We start from the raw sequence: 15,120 nt of genomic DNA on the forward strand, positions 1-15,120 counted from the left end.
ATTTGGAGACTCTAGTTTCGATTTTTAATTATTAAAGTTAACTTTTTTACAATATTATGAATCACTTGTTTATCTGCTAGATCAAATTTCATTGACCTGGACCCACATGCCACTCCTTAATGACAGACAGAGTCCTAATGAGGAGGATCAGAGAATGGGGAGATAAAGAAAATAGGAAAGCTGGGGTCAGGTGATATGCTATGATTATAAGCCATGTCTTACGCCAAGAAGCTTTATTGAGAAGTACATAATCTGACATATGCTTTGCTGGAGAAAAAAGGACGGAGTCAGCAGAAAGCTAATTGTACAGTGCATCATACAATTAGACAGAGTCAGCAGGACGCTAATCAGGCAACACTGCACAAGTGGCACACAAGGTACCTACCACAGGGCATCCCAGACGCAGCACACAGCAGCCTGGAGACTGATGACTCCAGTCTCTTCAGGAAGAAAAGTCGAGTTCTTAGGGACAGAAACCTTCAGTCCTTTGAGGCTCTGGCTTCAGGCCTAGGCTGCACCTCACTAGGCCTGCCCTTGGCAAGGATACAGAACTAGGTTTCCTTGTCCTTTCATCAGGGCCTCTTAAAAAGCCTTGGGTTGCCCCGCTTTCAACATTTGATAAACTCACTTAAATATTTGTCCATCAAAACATGTGCCATAATCATTCTGTAAGTTAAGAATCTTCTAAATAGACATAACTCTCTAAACAGATCACACACACACACACACACACACACACACTTAATGCAATGGTTCAAAAGCAAAGGTTCTATCCAATGGGAAGACATGTTAAATCAGATTTTAAATATCTGTGTAGTAAAGGGATACTAAGAACAAATCAAACTTTGAGAGAATATTGTAGGAAATCAAGCATTAATTTTATCTAAGGGTATTGAGTTGATTTTAAAAACCTTTAAATAAGCTTTTATATTGTTTTTAATTCAATTTCGACTATATTCATTTTTAAAACAACTTTCTACAACATACTTGATTACTACCACCACTACTATAAAATTTAGAAAACATTTTAGTGACGTAATCTTAAATGAAAGCTCAGGAGGTTATCTCTACAACACACAGAACATATTTTATGTTTCTCACAGTTGTAAACATTGGTAAAGCATGTTCACTGTTTTCTTAACCCAATTTAATTACTTGTTAAAAATTCAAGTTATTTGAACATGTAGCTTGAAGTAGTTTTTTTGGTAGTTGTTGTTAGAAAAAGCATTTACTTTTTATTTGTGTTTATGAGGGATCAAATGTAGGATAAGGTGTCCAGGGCAGGATAAAGTTTGGCATTTGTAACTTTATTATTACTTTCTTAATTAAAAATCATAGTTGCATAATTTTAAGTCTGTCATTATGATGTAATATACTAAGCTAATCTGTAAACTCTAGGATGTCAGTGTAAGCCTTAAAGTAGGTTTTAAAAATGACAATAATTTTTTTTTTTAGTTTTTTTTAATGTAAGTTTGGCTACAGGAAGGATCTTAAAAAACTTTTTTGTTTATTCATTTGTTCTTAAGGAAGTAGTATGGTCAAAATATCCTTAAAATCCTTAAAATGTGTGTGTGTGTGTGTGTGTGTGTGTGTGTACAACATATACTCACGTAGGAACAAAACGTATCTAGAAGCATAGACATAAGCTATCCTCATAACCTTGGGAATAAATAGTTTAGTATCCCCAGAGAAGGTAGTTGTTTACTAGGAAGGAATGTACCCTGCAGTAGGTAATCATCTAAGTTAATTTGTGTCTTCAAGTGATAGGGACCATGTAGTAATCTAAGGTAGGGTTTGAGAGGTCAGCATTGGATATAAGGAAGACAAGGCTTTTATAGTTCAGGGGTAGGAAACTTAGAAATGGGGGAATTTGGCAGGCAAAATAGGGTTACAGGAATAGAACATAAACACAAGTTGGTCCTCTTGAAGCAAAGACATGGTTGCAAGGTGGGACTTACAAGGCAGTCATAGCAACAGGCAGTCATTTCAAGGTGGTGGTCATATAACCTTTTGGAATAAAGGTAGTGTCTTAGGGTTTCTATTCCTGCACAAAACATCAGGACCAAGAAGCAAGTTGGGGAGGAAAGGGTTTATTCAGCTTATACTTCTCACATTGCTGTTCATCCCCAAAGGAAATCAGGACTGGAACTCAAGCAGGTCAGGAAGCAGGAGCTGATGCAGAGGCCATGGAGGGATGTTACTTACTGGCTTGCTTCCCCTGGCTTGCTCAGCCTGCTTTCTTATAGAACCCAGGTCTACCATCCCAGGGATGGCACCACCCACAATGAGCTGGGCCCTCTCCCCTTGATCACTAGTTGAGAAAAATGCCTTACAGCTGGATCTCATGGAGGCATTTCCTGAACTGAGGCTCCTTTCTCTGTGATTAACTCCAGCCTGTGTCAAGTTGACACAAAACCAGCCAGTACAGGTAGGGTAGTAAAATGGCTATAAACAACTTTTTGAAACAACAATGTGATTGCCATTCCTGGAACAGGCAGAACAGAACCATTTGTAGTTAAGGTTTTAGGAGGGGTGAAGCTTAATCCTTGAGAAACAGAGGTTTAGTCATAAAAAGGAACGACTTAGTTTGTCTTTACTATAAGATGGCTTTTAGGCACAAGATGGAGTCAGGTTGGCTCATCAGAAGTAACACCAGATGCTCTGGACTCAATGGGGGCTGTCTTAGGGTTTCTATTCCTGCACATTCTATTCTATTGAAGGTGTTCTGAGCACATCTAAGGCAGGCAAAGCTGAACCATGATGCTCAGTACATCAGATGCTTACAGTGTTTTCAACATACCATAAATTTATTGGGGTATACCCTGCTGTGTATTGAGAAGTATTTGTAGTGTAAAATGGGGTGAGGATCTATGGATTCTCCCCCCCCACACACACACACACACACCTCCACTCCTCTTTTCTTCTTTCCAGTCCTGGGGATTGAACCTTAGACCTGAGGTGTCAGACAAGCAGTCTACCACTGAGCTAGATCCCCAGTCCCCTTTCTATTTTTTTTAAAAGACTTATTTATTTATTTATTCTATAGAAGTACACTGTCACTGTTTTCAGACACACCAGAAGAGGGCATCAGATTTCATTACAGATGGTTGGGAGCCACCATGTGGTTGCTGGGATTTGAACTCATGACCTCTGAAAGAGCAGTCAGTGCTCCTAACCACTGAGCCATCTCTCCAGCCCTCCCTTTCTATTTTTAATTTTGAGACCATCACTAATTTGTTTAGGGTTGTCTTGAGCTCTGTCCAGGTATATTTTGAACTTACTGCTTTTGTCTTCGAAGCAGCTGAGTTTATAGGCATGTCTTTATATTTAAGTGACATAAAGTTAATTCAGTTTTGGGATCTTCCTCTGTCCCCCCACCTCTTTCTTGATATAGGGGCTTACTGAATAACCCAGGTTGCCCCTGGACTTTCTATATAGCCCAGGCTGACCTCAAACTCATAATCCTCAAGAGTGTTGGGCTCATGTGCACCGCCACACTCACTTTGGTTTTGACACCCCTCCCCCCACACACTATTAAATTATCCAATATACCTGAGGTCTTGCATGGGGAGGAGAATTTCTGAAAATACCAACCAATGTGCCACTGAGTTACACCGTGATATATCACTATGGTGACTAGTTCTGTAAAGGGTCTACCGGGAACTACATAGTCCCCAAAATATGCCCAAAACATAGGCTATGAAGGCTCAGTGGAGGAATGCTTCCAATTTGCCCTCCTATCCTACAAGGGCACTAGCCGCACACTGGCCCAGGAGTGGCTCACACAGAACATGTCACAGAGCCAGGAGGCAGCTGAAAGCCATGAGCTGCCAGTCTGAAGGGAAGAAATGATACCTCCATTCTAATCTTGGCTCTGCCTCCATGGTACGCTCGTGTAGGCAGCCTTCTCTGTGAAATGGGGGTGAAATGGGGGTCCTCCACAGGTTGGAAATACCAGGCTTCTCAGAGAACAGTGAGCTGGATCATGTGCCGCACCCCCCCCCCCAATTTGTCTTTTGTCACTTCAGCTACACCCTGTGGAGAAAACTGGGAGGTGTCGCTGGAATGTCAGAACTCCGGCTGCCTGGCACCACCAGGGATTTTAAACATTTTAAACTGTGCTCTGTCCCGGCACCACCAGGGATTTTAAACATTTTAAACTGTGCTCTGTCCCGAGAACGGATGGTCTTCGGAGGCAGCAGACTACATCTTCAGAAACAGCTGGCTTCCATGTCACCACTACCATGGAAGATGAGTAGGAGTGAGCGCAGCCAGCCACGCCTCTGAGACTCACAGCATCTGTGCTGTAGTTCCTAGCACTCTCCCCCCATTCTGTGGGTGTCTGGGCCAAGGCACATCATGAAGTACTGGGTCTAGTTAGTGTACCATTATTATTGACCTTGTACAGTTCAGTGGATACCTTGGCCTGTGCGTGCGTGTAATGGTTAACAGAACAAACAAACCAGTGTTATCAGTTACATGTTCATGCAGATTCCTTTCTACAATATGGAATTTAATTGTATCTTATTAGACAGAATGTGGAAAGTGTCCCTATTCTTCCTTCTGCCCCTTTTAAGGGGAATGAAGAAGCGAGAAGAGGGCACCATTTAGCCTTTCCAAGATACCATTCGGCTGGGATCATACACATTCATTCTCCCTTTCCCTGAGGTTAGTGCTGGGAGCTCAGCCAGGGCTCAACGCATGCTCCGCCCCCAACATCATCACAAGTCCTTCACTTACAAGAAAGGCTTTTGAACCTTAAGTAGTCAACCCAGATGGGGGGGGGGGGGGCCTGCATATCCCTGACACTTAGCAGTTGCTTCTTTATCTTCGAAGAAGACAGGGAAGGGGGAAGGGTGCATTTGGACCTTTTTAGTGTGCTGGTATCTTGATTTTCACATGGCACTTGACAATCTTTGTAGGAGTGAAGGCCAAGAATTTCTGCCCCAGTCTGCTTTCTGCCCCTTACTATCTGGGCAGTAAAACTCCAGGCTCAGGGGCTTTAGGAGCGCGACTGACAACTGAACTTCTCCTTCTCCTCTCTTTCTTCTCCCGTCCTCCTTCCTCTCCTCCTTCTTACCCCCTTTTTCTCCCCCTCTCCCTCCTTTTCCTTCTTCCCCTCTCTTCTCTCCTCCTGCCTCTAGAAATCTGTGCTGGAGAGGCATGGCTGAGAGGCACTGTGCTGGCATACCAGGATGGCTGTTGGGGGGCCCTTTTCTTTCCAGCCCCTTGTGTATTAATATACAGTAAAGTGGGTAGTTTTCTGAGTAACTGGAGGGCCGTACCTAGATTGACGGGAAATAAAAACAAAAAAAAAAAAAAAAAGGAACTTAATGCCGCCTTTCAACAAGCTGGAAAGTAAATCAGACTAACAGCCCCATCCCTTTTATGTTTAAATTCCTTTGGTGGTCTCCAGTGAGCATGCATTCTCAATATACTGTAGGCCCACGCCATTGACCCTAAGCATGAAGTACAAGGGACCTTGAAAGGTTTAGCACAGAATGGGCCAAGATGGTGGCAGCTTCCCACGTATGTTACAGAGCATGTAGTCTGCAAACTAAGGAAATGATTTCTGAATCTATTCTTGTTTTTTTCTTGGTTGTTATTCCTATCCTCTAACAAGCTGATCAGTAGCTGAGCGTACAAAACTATGGGCATAGAAGCTGTGCAGGGCTTAAAGACCAAGCCTGGTCCTTCATGGCGTTTGCATCTGAACCAATTCCAGAAATGTTAACCGAATGGAGCAGACCTGACGTCAGATGAGTATGACTCTGCTTTAGGAGGGAATGGGCATTTTCTCAGAGCCGTAGTTGGGGGCTGTCGTCGTTGAAGCTGGGCTTCTGGAAGCCCTGGAGGATGCTGATCAGCCCAGGGTTCTGCTGACTTTCTTTTCTTGCTTCAGGATTGAGCTCCGGGCCTTGGGCAAGATCTCAGAAGGCGAGGAGCTGACGGTATCCTACATAGACTTCCTCCGCCTCAGCGAGGAGCGCAGGCAGCAGCTGAAGAAACAGTACTACTTTGACTGCTCCTGTGAGCACTGCCAGAAGGGGCTGAAGGACGACCTCTTTCTGGCAGTGAAGGAAGACCCCAAGGTACACACAACCCTGCTTCGGGGTCTGGGGCTGCCTTCCCAGAAGCTGGGCAGGACTCGGGTTTATAGTCATGAGGTGTGGCCCGGGATGGAGAAAAGAGCAGGGGCGGGCAGGTCCCAGCTGCCCTGGGGATGTTTGAAGAAGCCAGTCTTCTCTCTGAAAGGATAACTGTGGCCTGACTATGTGCTTACTATGAACACTGGACAAGGCCACCAGCATAAAAGGCCTGGCACAAGGAACTCCGCAGGATTCCATCCCTCACCCTGAGCCTGTGAATGTTGGATAATGTGGAGAAGTTTGGATCAAAACCCAACAGACAAAGGGACTGCCATACTTCTCCTTGTCATGCAGAGATGGGTACTGTGGAGATGGGGCAGGCTTGCCAAGGGGATGCCAGGAGCTCAGCTGAGCTGGGAGAGAGCTGAGCTGTCGGGGTGCAGAGTAGTCAGTCAGAGCCGTTTCATTTACCATGACTCATCTTAGGTAATTGTATCTGCAATTGTTTCGGCTTTGGTCAAGTAGACAAGATCCTTTTCCCCCCTTTCAGAATTCTACAGCACATTGTAGTTTAAGTCTTTATATATTTTGGGTGGGTTTCCACAGTTCCGAAGGTGATGGTGGCCGTAGGTCCCTGCTCCATCACTGTGATTGCTAGTGGTGGTGTCATGTTGATGTCTCTCAGGTCTCTGAGAAAAGAATAATGGTTTCTGCCTCAACCTATTTTCCAAGCAAAAATCTTTCTAAGTATTTTTTTTAGACAGCAAGTTGGGCTTTCTATTTTAAAACATTTAAATTACATTTATTGGCTAGATGTGGTGGGCCATGCCTTTAATTTCAGGGAAAATAGAAGTAGGTTGATCTCTATGAGTTTGAGGCCAGCTTGGTCTACACAGTGAGTTCCGGAACAGCCAGAGCTACCTAATAATAGAGAGACCCTGTCTCAAAAAACAAACAACCCGCAAAACAAAAACAAAACCACATTTATTTATGTGTGTGTGTGATGTATGTATGTATGCATGCATGCATGTATATGTGAATATGGAGATTAGAGGACAATTTGTGGGAACTGGTTCTTCTACCATATAGGTCTCAGGGATTAAATTTAGGTTGCAGGATTTAGCGGCAATTTTACCCACCGAGCCATCCTGCTGGCCTCTTAAGTTGGGTTCTTTATTAAAGTAAATATATGAACTCAAAATAAAAGTAACTCAACTTAAATATTTGGACAGGAAAGATTACGTATACCTTTATAGTTCTTAATGAATTAAGTTGATTTACAGTCCTGCTGGTCTTAAACTCATTATTTAGCTCAGCCTGGTTTCTAACTCCCCATCCCCCACATCAGCCTCCCTCCCAAGGGTGTGCGTGTGTGCCCTGCTAGGTTATCATTTCTGTTTTCTTTTTTTTTAAGCCAGTGGAATGTAATAAGGAGGGGGAACTGCCTTGTCTGTAAAATGGAAAGCTGGAAGAACTTAGCAGTGCTTCCGTCTGCTTGAACTATATATGGTGTTATAACAGTTATGAGACAGTGTCTCACGAAGCCCAGGCTGGCCTGCACTTGCTGTGTAGCCAAGGAGGACCTCACTCAGCCTCCGAAGGCCAGTCACCGTGACAGGACTGAGCCACCACACCAAGCTTGGCTGTTTTCCTCCTTAAAACACGTTATGAGAGCCTGGTAGGCAGCCCCTTGGTCAATGAGCTCCAGGAGTCCTCCAACCATCTTCTAGGCCCAGGAACCACGAGGAAATGCAAACAGTGTTTACAATGAGAGAATTAAAACAGAATATATAACACTTTCCTCAGCTGTTTCTCTGTATACTTTCTGGTTAGCTCAGTTGGGTTGTTCTTTGACCAAGATCAGGATCATTCTTCATACTCTGACCTCTTCCCTCTCTGCCTCCTGCCAAGGGGCTGCTCACCTTCTAGTTTAGCCCCGCCTTTTATGTAGCTCCTCCCACTTACCTGGCTCCTCCTCTTACAGCTTCACCCAGTGCCTCCTTTTCTCCTCTCTTTTCTGCATCTCTTCCTTTGGACTTGGAGACATTTGGCACACCCCCCTTCAAAAAATAATGCTGTCCTCACGGGAACTGTTTTTGTGCCTATGGAATTTCCCTTACTTCATATATCAAAACCTAATGTCATGAGCTTTAGCCAGATCACTAGACTGCTTGGTTTATCTAATGTGGGAAGTCAGATGAGTCGAATGCTCAGAAAGAGCTGATAAAAACCTCTCACATTATACATAACTAATGGCGATATGCTAAGACACCAGTTATAGTCTGAATGACTGTAATCATCAGAGTCTTCTTAGTCACTGGGATATGATTCTTGAATCAGGTCCTCAGGCATTACTCCTGTTCTGGGTAATAATTAGTAATTTTATTTTATTGGTTTCTTGAGATAGGATCTCATGTAGCCCAGATTGATCTTGAACCCCTGATCTCCTTGCTCTCCTCCTCCGAGGCAGAGGGCTACAGGCATGCACCACCATAGCTAGCTTCTGCATTTTTACATCAGTGACTAGGATGAAGATAAATACAAGGCCTGTCTGTGGACTATGTGGTTGACTTGAAGCAATGAATTTTAGACAACAGGATTCCAGTCCAAAATTTCAGAGATGACAGAGGAGGGGGGGGTCAATGTCTAGTTCTACTCTTGGGTCCAAAAGCCCAGCAGTGAGCCAGATTGCCAAGGACAAGGCAGTAGCAAGGCTCTAAGCCTTAGTGATCAAAGTGTGAAGCGGGGGCGAGGTGGGGGGGGCTGGAGAGGTGGCTCAGTGACGGGGACGGGGTGGGGGGGCTGGAGAGGTGGCTCAGTGAGTAAGGATGCTTGTTGCTCTTCCAGAAGACTCGAGTTTCATTCCTAGCGTCCATGTTGGGCAGGAAGCTCACAACTGCCTTTGACTCCAACTCCCTGGAATTCAATGCCCTCTTCTGACCCCTACATACAAGCACACACACACACACACACAGAGAGAGAGAGAGAGAGAGAGAGAGAGAGAGAGAGAGAGAGAGAGAGAGAGAGAGAAAGAGGCAGATAGACGGACAGACACATATACACATAATGGGGAAAGGCCTACCTCAGGTTGCATAAACCTATTTAAAAATTCACATTTAAAATGTACACATGTGTATGTGTTTGTGTGTGTGTGTGTGTGTGTAGTTTAAGTGGAGTTACACAATTTTGGGTGATGCTCCCCCTTAAAAAAAAACAACCCAAAACCCAAAACTGGAGGCTGTCTAAGAAAACGTTTAGTTCTAGGTACAGAAAACCTCCCTTTCAGTTGCTGACCAGGGATGCTCAAGAGATTCCCAAAACAATATAGGTACTGCCATTGCCTGTGGTTTTCTCCCAGCACTTGAAGGTAAGACCCTCTTGCAGAAGACATCACACACCAGAGACAGGACTTGGAGGAACTGAGCTCTAAGCGTCCTTCCTGAGGACCAGCTCTCATAGTATTGGAAGGTGCTATGCAATCTTCCAAGAAGAAGAACTCGTAGCTCTACCCATGTGGAAACTTAAAAACCACAGTGATGACTGGCCAGCAAGAGATCCTTAATGATGGGATAGTGACAACTTTATTTTGGCAGTAAGCAACAGATATCTAATTGGATTTAAGGCCCAAGCATAGCAGGAATTCATGCCTGGCAGTAACAACAACAACAACAACAACAACAATGTAAATCTAGCACTACCCATTGCTGGAGAGGTCATGGAGCCCAGCAGATAGCCTACCACTTTCTTAAACCAATATCACTTCTAACTGTATTCTAAATAGTGATGCTTTCATCCATAGGTAAGTGTGGTCCTCACTCCTCATCCAAGAAGCTTCTTTTGCACAGCCTATGACAGAGATCCCCACCTGGTCAAAATGCACAGGATAAGAGGCCATAAAGTGGTCCACAGCAACACCCGAAATGCAGGCCCTACACACAAGTATGATAGTTATTACATCAGTGTGGACAGGGGGACTGTTAAAGGCCCCGCCCCTAAATGAAAAGCTACGAGTAGTCAATGGCTACAGAGAGAGGGGGAATCAATTTTCTCCAGGGATGAGCTTCCTAGTAAGTTCTTCAAGTCAAGTGTGTGTGTGTGTGTGTGTGTGTGTGTGTGTGTGTGTGTGTGTGTGTGTGAACAGCACTGAGAGGAAGTAGGAGATGAAAGGGAGAGATTGATGTAGAGAAAAGGGATAGAAATCATGTGAATACAGTTCTCATGTGTAAAATCCTCAAAAAGCTCCAAATTAAGAAAGCGAGAAAAAGAAGCAGGAAGAAGCAGTTGGCACAGACACTTGGAGAAAGGAGACATTTGGAATTCGGAGGTCTCTGCTCCTGCGTTACAGTGGATGAATTCACTGCAGTGAATGTCAAAGATGGCAGATAAAGAGTGCTTACTTTTGTTCCGTTTCTGGTAGTAGTGGGATTGAACCTTGGGCCTTATACATACATGCAAGGCAAGTGCTCTACCATAGAACTGCATCCCTAGCCTTCTGGTCCTCTGAGGTGATCTCAAGCTGGATGTCCCTCTCTTTCCCAGCCCTCCCAGGAAGTGGTGAAGGAGTTGATACAGTTCTCAAAGGATACACTGGAAAAAATAGACAAGGCTCGCTCTGAGGGTTTGTATCATGAGGTGAGAGCACTTTAATAGAGGATCGTGATGGGGAAGAGGGTGGGGAGTGAGGGAGGTGTGTGGGGAGAAAAGGGAGACCACCGAACAGGTTGCACTCCAAGAAGGCTATTTCTCTTCATGACCTTCCATCTTAACACCCGTTAAGGACATATTCTCAGTGACTGCTGAACCCAGTGAGAGCTGGCCCAGGAGAGCAATTGCCATGGATCAGGGTTTAGGGGGGTGCGTGTGACAGCTCCTGTGACATCAGAAATGGAAGAGTGGGCACTGAGAGTGGCCTGCTTGCTCTTCCATTACTGAATACATGCCTCTGACACTCTGTCACTGCATACTGGACATTCAACTTTGGCTCCCAAAGCGCCATGGCTTCTCACCTAGCTGTGGACTATAGTCACCTCATGCCCCTCCTCCAACCAGGACAATTTCTCTAAAGTCTCTGCTAGAGGAATCTAAGCATCACGGTTTCATAGCCCCCACACGGTTTTCAGTGTGCAGCTAAGTGGTCTGCGGAGTTATTGCTGGGATCGTTTTTGGAAACAAGGTCTTTGTATGTAATATAGGCTGCGGAGTTATTGCTGGGATCGTTTTTTGGAAACAAGGTCTTTGTATGTAATATAGGCTGGTCTTTGTCGCTCTATCTTCCTGAGTATGGGAATCACAGCATAGGCCATCATACCTGGGAAGTTAAGCTCAGCAACTTGTTAGAAGTTTACTCTTGAGTCTTGCCCTCTCAGCTGGGGTCTATCCATTCTGGAATAGAACAGAAGCACCATGAATCAGTGGCGTTTTCTCCAAGCTCATTATGCAGCTAGGATGAGCCCGGTGTGGATGTCATTAGGGTACGTTAATATGGTAGTTAACTTTACCTCATGTGTGCTTCATTTCCTTTCTTTTCCTCCTTCTCCCTTACTAATTCAGCCTTTGCACATGTATGAGCCCTTACTAGGGCGACCAGTTTAAGACATTCTCCTTATCCCCTGAGTTCTGTCAGAAGGAAGGAAGCCATGAAGTATTATGCATGGTAGGGAATCTATGACAAAGGCATTCATCAGGAGCCACACCAAGGTGAGGGGAGGGGTGTCGGTCCCTGGGCTCTATTCCTCTTACTTCTCCCTTCTTCATTTCTACCACCCAATAACATCACAGGCTGATGACCACGCTTTGAACACATAGGCTTTAGGGGTAGGGACTTACCCAAACCATATCTATACATTTACTTTGTGTCTATCCACACACATGTATATATGTATACAAACACATTTAGTGCAGATATAGATATAGATATTGATATAGATAGATATATAGATGATATATATATATAGATATAGATAGATATAGAGATAGATAGAATAGATAGAAAGATAGATAGATAGATATACACACATGCATGCATATGTAGTTTCCACAGCTCTGCTGTCTACTGACTGAAAATTCCTCTCTTTGTTCTGTCATCTTTATGTCCCAACTCTATCCTTTTTTATACCAACATCTTAGCCACGCAAACCATTTTGTTAGCTCAATCCACAAACCTTGTTTTTCCTTTTCACCAGATTTCTAAGAGTGAGTCTAGTGTTGTGTTGATGTTCCGTCTGTCACTTAAGACATGCTCTGGTATGGTAGTGATGGATAAAGCTGTGTCTCCCTCCAGGTTGTGAAGCTGTGTCGGGAGTGCCTGGAGAAGCAGGAGCCGGTGTTTGCCGACACCAACCTCTATGTGCTCCGGCTGCTGAGCATTGTGTCAGAGGTCCTGTCCTACCTCCAGGCCTTTGAAGAGGCCTCGCATTATGCCAGGAGGATGGTGGATGGCTACATGTAGGTGACAGTCCTGAGTCTCAGGCAGTCTCGTGGAAGCCCTCTGCTCCAGGGATGCCAGGGAGATGGCACACATTTGACTGTCCCCAGACCCAAAAATGCAAGCCATGGTCATGGTCTACTTCTTACAAATGAGCCTTTCATCATGTTCCAAGAAATAGTGACCAAATGAGGTCAGACCTGGTCCTCGGATGCTTAGCTGTCACCTCTGGTTTGTTTGTGTATACATTCCTTACTTGTCACTTGAGCCTTGTCTTGTGCCTTTGATTCTCCTAAATGAAACTTGATTTCAAGTTCTTGGAAAGTATTTCATTCTCCCTTTAGTAACCTATGGCCAATATTTAATGCATAGGTCTTGGGCATGGGTATTTATCCAAACCATAGTAAAATGTTTACATTGTGTATATCTTTATAGAAGTATACATGTGTGCATATATATATAATACTGTACAGATATATACGTACATATATGCATATGTTTTCGTGGCTCTGCTATCACGAGAGGCCATTATTGCTTATGAATTATAATATGTTGCGTTCTTATTCCCTTCCACCAATGTTGTCTCTTACCTTCTATGCTCATATTATTGAAGGAATTTGTGTTTCTGGTCAGGTGAGCAAGTTGTCACCTGAAAGCTTTTCTTTAAAAATGTTGCCCATTAAAAATGCAAGTAAACTGTCAGCATGCTAGGAAGGAGTCCTGCGAGGAGAAAAAATAGAGTGCAGCCCCAGGAAGGACATTAAAGCTACATTTCCCACCTTGAGCTTCTTTTCGTGTTCCCCAGAAAACTGGGGGTACTCCAGATGGCACCGGGCTCAGAGTACACTTGAGGCTCTCTTTGTCCAGGAAGCATTGACTGGGAGATCAAGGTCAGATTCCCAACTCTCCTGACCCCACTGCGTAGGACATTAGTCAGCTCTATGTGTCTTCGTAGCCTACGACAAGCTGCTGGTGCCTTACAGCACTAGTGGGAAATCTAGACGGACCTGATTCGTAAGGGTACTTCCTTTGGTGTCATTTCTGTCTGCTGTGATGAAATAACCCAAGAGAAGCAGCTTAGAGTTTATTTTAGCTTACAATCTCAGGTCATAGCCCATCACTGCTGGGAAGCTGAGGTCACAGCACACTCACACTCAAGAGCAGAGAGGAATGAGTCAATGCACGAAAGCTCGCTCTCAGTTTGTCCTCTCCACTCCTACAAAGTTTAGAATCCCAAGCTCAGAGGATGATGCTGTCTACAGGCCCTCAAGACAGTTCCCCACAAACATACCCATAGCCTCAACTGAGACTCTTATCCCAAGTGATGCTAGGTCATGACAAGGTGACAGTGATAACCAGCAGAGTACATTAGGAGTTATTCTGTGTTGTACAGAGGTAAGGACAGTTGGTGTGATGGATCATGATTACTTTGTGTCTCTGCAGGAAACTCTACCACCATAACAATGCCCAACTGGGCATGGCTGTGATGCGGGCAGGGCTGACCAATTGGCATGCTGGTCACATCGAAGAGGGTCATGGGATGATCTGCAAAGCCTATGCTATTCTCCTCGTGACCCACGGACCCTCCCACCCTATCACCAAAGACTTAGAGGTAAATAGCATCCCAGAGGTGGGCAGCCACTGTCTTGTTAGAGATCTCTTAAGATGGGAGGCCTGGTTCATCTGGACAATGTTTTGTGGAAGTCTATAGACTGCCAGCTAGACCAGGAGAAAAAAAAAAAACCTAGGATGCTTTAGCCCACCCCCTTGATTAATATGCAGAAATAGAAGCCTAAAAGAGTGGAGTTCTCGCCATATAGCTATCTAATGGCTTGCTGGTAAGGTCAAAGATGGCTAATTTTATATCTAGTATATTAAGCCTGTCAATGGCAGAGTCTCTGTCAGTCTTGAACCTCTGAGCATCTATCTCTTTCTGAACAGTCCCTGAGTGGATATGTGGGAGAACAAGGACTTTTTTGTGTGTTGTACACTATAATCTTCCCAACCTGCTGTAAGGTACAGAGAAATCTCACTGTCTCTTGGACGGTGAAATAGGGGACTGAGTGGTCAAGTCACTTTGTTGACCTCCTACAACCGCAAAGTTTAGGATCCAGGATTCAGATTCAGGTCCTCAGGCACCAGTGAGAAGAAGAATTTTCTGCTGAAAACAACCCTTTGGTTATTGTCTCATGGGTCCAACCCCCTCTCTCTATGATGACATACCACTACACCATCTGTTTACAATACACACACTCATACACACACACACACTCATACACACACACACTCATACACATACACACTCATACACACACACTCATACACACATACACACTCATACACACACATACACACTCATACACACACACATACACACACTCATACATACATACACACACATACACACACACACTTATACACATATACAGTCATACACACATACTCATACACATACACACTCATACACACACACACTCATACACACACACACTTATACACACACACACACACACTCATACACACACACACACACACACACACACACACACTTCTGAAGGCACAGAGTTGAATTTTACGGACCAGGACCATTTATCCAAAGATATTGCA

General features: G+C 44.3%; 1 protein-coding gene across 2 annotated transcripts in view; it reads left to right on the forward strand.

Moving 5' to 3' along the window:
* The window catches only part of SMYD1 (SET and MYND domain containing 1), a 40,615-nt gene that overhangs the window by 21,450 nt on the left and 4,045 nt on the right, over positions 1-15,120 (forward strand). For both annotated transcript variants that reach the window (XM_080932289.1, XM_080932288.1), the window contains 4 exons: positions 5,903-6,092; positions 10,629-10,721; positions 12,370-12,533; positions 13,957-14,125. In XM_080932289.1, coding sequence (XP_080788415.1) covers positions 5,903-6,092; positions 10,629-10,721; positions 12,370-12,533; positions 13,957-14,125 — 616 coding nt within the window. The remainder of the gene's footprint in view (positions 1-5,902; positions 6,093-10,628; positions 10,722-12,369; positions 12,534-13,956; positions 14,126-15,120) is intronic.

The sequence above is a fragment of the Micromys minutus genome (genome assembly GCF_963924665.1).
Source record: "Micromys minutus genome assembly, chromosome: 18".
Lineage (NCBI taxonomy): Eukaryota > Metazoa > Chordata > Mammalia > Rodentia > Muridae > Micromys > Micromys minutus.